General features: G+C 41.6%; 1 protein-coding gene across 1 annotated transcript in view; it reads right to left on the bottom strand.

The window, feature by feature from the left end:
* Positions 1-4,735: 4,735 nt before the first annotated feature.
* Positions 4,736-6,734, bottom strand: part of cntn3a.1 (contactin 3a, tandem duplicate 1) — a 67,417-nt gene continuing 65,418 nt past the window's right edge. Inside the window, exons 20-22 of the mRNA XM_041945428.1 lie at positions 6,159-6,271; positions 5,439-5,607; positions 4,736-4,827 (exon numbers count right to left, since the gene is read on the bottom strand). Coding sequence (XP_041801362.1) covers positions 4,736-4,827; positions 5,439-5,607; positions 6,159-6,271 — 374 coding nt within the window. The remainder of the gene's footprint in view (positions 4,828-5,438; positions 5,608-6,158; positions 6,272-6,734) is intronic.

The raw sequence follows: 6,734 nt of genomic DNA, 5'->3' as shown, positions 1-6,734 counted from the left end.
AAGATGTAAAGGCTGAATTATCCACAACGCTATAACTCCTATCTGAGCTCTGAAATGTGAAAAAGGAAATGAAGCTTCCTGACAGGAAATAAAGAGTATTCACCAGAAAAAGTGGGAAATATCAAGCACTTAATTCATTAGGTTTGATTAATCCCAGATTCCACAGTGGCTACAGTTTCCTCCTTCAGTTACAACCCTTTAACAGTTCCATCTCATTTCAAGCTGCTGGCGCTGTTCAGTACATCTCACAGATCAGCTTGTATTTACTTTGATTTCCCTGTAAAGAAACATGCAGCAGGCCTGTCATGCCGGCATTCAGCTGTGGCGACTGATCTCCGCTGTTTAATGTACAATTGATTTTTTTTTCCATGTTTCAACAAAGCCTACAGAAATGGTATCAGAGCCCTTCCAATACTCTTTCAAGCAAAGTACAGTGTTAGAAATAAAATTCACAGTAGGAGCAGCATCTCTGAACATGTAGTTTTGTGTGATTTAGTACCTCAGTGTTAGAGGGATGCAGATAGACATGTAGTGTGCCAATTAAGGTAGCGGTCAAATTGTACAAACTCTGATTTTGTATGAAATAACTTTATATGAACAAGCTACTTTAAATTACAAAAGTGCCAGAAAGTCAAATGCATAAACTTGACATGGCAAGGTTTCCCTTTAATTACGGTGTCTTTAGCATTTCCTGCAAAATTTCCGTCTCCTTGCAAAAGTCATATTTTATATGGAAATCGAAACACATGCAGCTGCAAAGTCATTCAGTTGACAAACACGATGTTAAAACTGTCATGTCAGGTTTATGAAGGTATAACTGAGGTATAACTTTGGCTTTCAGACACTAAACTTTACCGTCAACGTTCACATGTGTAGTGTATTCCAGTTGTGTTTCATATTTTGGTTCCAGAATCCTTTAAAGTGATGGTTAATCATGGATGTGGGTGTCAAACTGGAAGGTGGAAAAAAAAAAAAAATAATGCAGCAATGCATACCGTGTACTGTATATTTGGTGCCGTTTGGTGGATTGTGAAGATGTAAAGTAGTTAATGGCCATGGGCTTGAGGTACACTAGGGGGCACCAGTTACCTAAAAGAAGACAGCTTTGCAACAACATCAAGCAGACCCAGCTCCAGTTCCTCTCATTGTTCTTCACTAAGGGGCAAAATTATCCAAATCACCCTTGGATCTACTTTTAAGGTCAAGCTCACCTTCCTCCATCCAGAAAAGGCCCGCCCATGGAAGTCTGACAAGTAATAATCAGACTGTGATTAATCGCAGACATCTGACTGTGGCTGAGAGACCTGGTGCCAAAGTCTGATTGGACGACCTCTGGCTGACCCTTAAACCTAGCCCTCTCTGTACAGCGCCCTCCTCCTCCTCCTCCACAGCAGCTTCATCTCCTCTGCTCTGATGCTCTCCATTGCTTGGTGCTGTGTCTTTGTTGTACATTGTACTTGCATTCCTTCAAATGAATAAAGAAGAGGGAGAAAAAAAAGATGAGAGGGGAACCCCTCTGTTTGATCTCTTCCATATATCTGTGTTTCATATATCTGTGTGTCTCATCACAGCTGGTATGTGTGTGCATATTTGTCCTCTGGGCCCAGTAATGAAGTGCAGCCACTGTATTTTTCAATCATGAAAAAATAATGCGGTATAAAATAAGGTTTGAAGTTTCTCACATATCTGTACTTGTTTGTTTTTTCCTAAAGATGACTGCAAAAAAACGATTTTCTTGCAGTTTTTGCTCAACTAATGTGAGAAAAAAGTCTCTGTGAAACTTATTTCAGTGAGGGGGGGGGGTCACTGATGTCCACAACAGCTGCTTTAGAATTCAAACACCACTCACTCTTTCCAGAGGCATGATGATTGCTAAGTGCTACAGCTCAGAGTCACAAAGAACACCAAACAAATCTCAAGGGTTTACAGGTATCGCTCTGCAGATATTGAGTATCTGTTTTCAAATACTGATCAGGAGCATCCATGGAAGAGTCTGTCTCTCTCGCTCGCTTGTGTGTTTTGAAGTCACACACAGTGTGACGATGAAATAAATTTACAACAAAAAGGCTGTCACATTAAAGTTTACAAACAGAAATTGTCAAGTGAAGTCCTGATCTTTAATTGAATGGAAGATTAACACAGTTAATTAATTGAATCAGTTCTTCTGGAGAGAAAGGCTGAAAGGCCTTTACAGATCTCAAACATGTTATGTCTCATCAAATCTGTTAATGTGTTTTGTTCACGAGCGTCATGTCTTGTCTTGCACTTCCTGTTTTATTGTGAAACCTAACTCTCCTCTCGTTTCAGGCCCTTGACTTCCCGGTGTGTTTTCCGCCTGTCTGATTGTCTACCCCGCCCTAATTGTCTCCACCTGTTCATTGTTACCTCGTGTATTTATAGTCCGCGTCTCCCTTTGTCCTGTGCCAGATTGTCTCGTGCCATGTCTTGTACTGCCTTGCTGTCTAGCTTTCCTGATCCTTGTCTCCTGTTTACCTTGTAAGTCTTGTCTGTAGTATAGAGTTATATCTTTTGTTTGATACTTTGCCTTAGTGTTTAGTCTTGCCTTGCGCCTTTTGTTTGTATTTTGTTCATCAGCCATAGTGCCTAGTTTTTGCCTTGAGCCTTTTGTTTGCTACTTTTCTCATAGTCCTTTGTGCCACAGTTAGTTTGAGATTTTCCAACCGTTATTATGCTTAGCGCTTTTTGTTGTACTTTGATTATCTTGCCTTATTTAGTCTGCATTTCATCCTGAGCGATTTCTGTTAATAAATTATTCTTATTTTGAAAATCTCGCTGCTGTGTGGGTCTGCGTTCTTGAGTCCAGAAACCTCGTGCCTCCAGGCTTGTCAAAACACAGTGACAGGATGTGTTCTTTCAAAGTTTCCACTAGTTTACACACTCTTCCTTCTCCAAACTGTGAGTGTTTTCATCTTCCACAAAGGCATGGAAAAAAAATGGCTTGTTGAGACTGCACCATTATCACAATCAGTTAAATAAATGAGACCACAGAGTTTCAGTTATGGCGGTTTGGAGGTTTGACAAACTTTCTTTTACAACAGTGAGTCTGATTAGTGGATGTTCTGATCCAGGTTCATGTACTGCATAACACACTGAAAGGACTTAACGTGGGTTTCATGTTCAGCTCAGCTTCAACTTTAGACACTTTTTAAAAGTGTGGCCTTTCTGTCAAACTAATCAAAACAGAAAGTTTATTCGTGACCTTGGATAAAGCAGTAAACAACAATCTTAAAATCTTACCTTGAGGTCCATTTACTAGCTGTTTGCGAAGAAAACTCCAAAAGAGCTTTCAGCTTTAGTTCAAATAGCCGGATGAGGCACAACCTCTTTGCCTCTTCTGACGCCAAAGAAAGAAATGAGGAAAATGACATTATGTTTATTAAAAGCAGGTTGATCCACTCAGACATCCTAAGCAACGTAGGTACGTACACTGACCAATTTCATGCCAAACAGCAGCTGACAGTAAAGTCCCATCCCTACTTTGTAATAAGCTATGTTAGAAAAGTCAGTGATCACTGCCACTTGTACTGTATTACAATGCTCATCATGAAAGACGCAGGAGAAAGGCATGTTGTTTCTGAGCCCAAAACGCCCAAAAATATGATCTAAAAAGTAACAAAAGTGAGAAATCTCAACATAGCCAACAGTAAGGTCAGTTATTCATAAATTATAGCATGAGTGAGCCAGAATACAATGTGGATAAACAGAGGAGGAAAATAAATAAAGCATCTCTTGAATAATAACAACATGGATAATAATCATAAGACTTAAGGCTCATTTGGGACCTGAGGATTTCATACATACAGTGTACAACAATGCGGCTCACACTGCTCAGCGTGCCTTTGTTACACACTTATCATGGACCAGGGAGGAAGGTAAGACATCAATTAATAAACACAAGCCTGCTGTTTACAATGGAAGCCATACTGGGGGTGTACACGCTGCATGTTCTCACAATGATACAACAGGTGGAACTGAACCTTGTTGGCTCAATACCTTTGGTTACAGTTTCATGGCAACTCTGAGGTTTCGATATGATGTGGTGGAACGAAAAAGCATGAGTAAAATCCAGGCATTACAAAGGTCCCAAATTCTGGTCTGTCATGAAGCGATGAGGCGTAGCTCCCTGTTTACGGCAGGGATTAGTAACAGTTGGTTACAGTCAAAAAAGAGGAAGGAAATGATGTCCTCCGTTTCTTAAATATAACTTCACTCACATAAATATGAGCAATGTAAGCGCTTTAGGTCTCCTGCATCCCCAGGCAAGCACAAATCCTACCATCCAAGAAGAGTCCAGCGGTACATACTGTACAAATCCGTTAAACAGAACCTGCACAGTCCCACAGAGAAAACATATACACGTCCTATTGTGCATCACACGCCACTGGGCCTCCAAGGTTAAAACGATACCAGAATATCCATTGGTTAGAAGGAAGCAATGAAAGAAACATCTTCAAAGAGACTGCAGTCAAGTCACGTGTCCTTACAGTTCCATAAAAGCAACTTCTGAAAGAGCCGGTTTCTTTCAGTGACTCCTTTAGAAAGGTGGAGGGAAAGAATCCTCCTCACAAAGAGATCTCTGTAGAAAGAAGAGGAAAGACACAGTAGGGTAGAGCAGGGAGCAGGTGGAAAGGCGGCTGTCAGCCTCTTGTTGTCTTTGACCTACTGATTTTCCTCTTAATAAGCAGCTGCAGTGCCTGGTTCCTGCAGATGTTTGTCATAAGACAGTCCTGGCTGTGAGGATTAACGCTGCGAGCTGGACCATGGGAAATGCAGACGACTCCGCGGCTGCACCCACGGCTATGGAGCCTGAAACAAACGAGCAAATCAAAATCCAACAGCTGTTTGGTCTTGTATTCTTAATGTCTGGTGGTCTAGAAAAGCTCACATAAATGATGAGATAAAAAAATAAGAAAATTCAGAGAGCCAACTATAAAATACTCTCAGTACAAAGAACTACAGTGTGGCATGAGTACACAGCTATACCGATAGATGGCACTGGTACGCTGCACTCAAGTCTGGAGCAAGCTGCCTTTCAAAGAGCTGGACCATAGAAATGTGCGGTGGGCACAGCAACAGACACAGTTTGATTAAAAAAGAAATATCTCTTAAACATCCAGCTGCTGGTAACATTCTTTGCGTGTCTGAACCCATTCAGTTCTTTGCTGATAAATATTTCTCAGTCTGTGGATAAGAGAATGTATTTCACAGCCAAGACGACTGTAAACACAACGTTCATACTCGGATGCAAAGACAAAAGGCTTATTTGAAGACCATTTTGAACCAACATTTGATGGGGAAGAAAGCATTGGAAGAGTCAAAGATAGCAATTAATCTACAAGGAGCAGCCTCAAAGGACCAAAATGCAATGAGGCTAGAGAACTTTTGTTTATGAGAAGAATATATTTTTACATTCCCACCTGCTATCTTGGGGATGGTAATCTGGCGGCTGCTGCTGCCCTCCCCTCCCTCACTGAAGGGTTTAATCTGGATGATGTAGTCCTGGTTGACCGGCAGCGACAACTCCAAGGAGGTGGAGTTGGTTTCCACCACGCTGGGACGGCTGTGTTTGTCCTGGCTGTACATCACCTGCAGGAAGCAGAGGGGGGAAAGGTGACAGTGTGAGGCGTGGCAGAGAGTTTTTGTTCTTTCAAACAGCTCCTCGAGATGTGATGTGCTGCCTCTGAATCTGAACAGGATTAATCTTACTGTAGATGTCTGCCCAGTTTCCATTCAGTGTGATCAGATATTTTTGTGTGCTTCTTAAATTATGTGGCTATAATAATAGGGTGTGGGTGGCAGGGTTATCAAGGGATTGTTATTTCAAGGAAAGTAGGCAATTTGTGGAGGGCTTGAAATTTTAATTAAAGTGCAGCTACACATCTCCACAACTTCAGCATGAAACGAATAACAAGTTTTAAAGTTTAAAATTAAGTAAACGAGAAAATGGCTTGCTGTAAGGTGAATGCAGCTAACACTCCTCTAAGTAGAGTGCAGTCGAAAAAACAGTGTACTCACATGCAGTGAATGGACCAAGCATCAGTCTGTCATTCTCTGTTATGTTACAAAAAACCTTTCACTTGTCAGAGCTGCAGCCAGTCCAGTTCGAACACTTTCACTTCTGCTTTTTTTTATTTTACCTTATATCCGGTGACTTCTGACTCATTCTCCAGAGCGTGAACTTGGTCCCACCTCAGGATAACCTTGGAGTTGGAAGTGTTCCACATGATTTTGACCGGGGCTTGACTGGGCGCTGGAGGAGGACGAGGGGAGTAGAAGGAGGGGGAGAGGAGGGAGGAAAAACAACAAGAGACCCAGTCAATAAACAGTGAAGTCCAGAACTAACTCAGCATGAAGGAGATTTCTCATTATCGGTTTATCATCCCACTGTTAGGAGTGAGCGGTGACTTGAGGAGTATGTGCGTCTTATGTTGGGATGTTTGAGAGCGACAGATGTATTCTTTCTGTGATATTATATGACCATGACACGCTACACATCTGTCACAGGTACTATGGAGCACTGTTTTCATGTGTTGGTCCTTGCTTTGTTTGATTCCTGCTATGCAAGAAGCTGCACAGGAACGCACATGTGCACACGTGACACGGGAAGATGAAGGTAAAACAATATAAAGAGGAATTAACTAACGATGATGGGGAACCTCTCAGCAGGAAGCATCTTATCATTTTCCATTTCCACTGGCATTTATATCAAAGAT

Source organism: Chelmon rostratus, chromosome 10 (assembly GCF_017976325.1).
Source record: "Chelmon rostratus isolate fCheRos1 chromosome 10, fCheRos1.pri, whole genome shotgun sequence".
In the NCBI taxonomy this organism is placed as follows: Eukaryota; Metazoa; Chordata; class Actinopteri; order Chaetodontiformes; family Chaetodontidae; genus Chelmon; species Chelmon rostratus.
The sequence above is the reverse complement of the archived record's forward strand: the minus strand, read 5'-3'. Positions and strand labels throughout refer to the sequence as shown.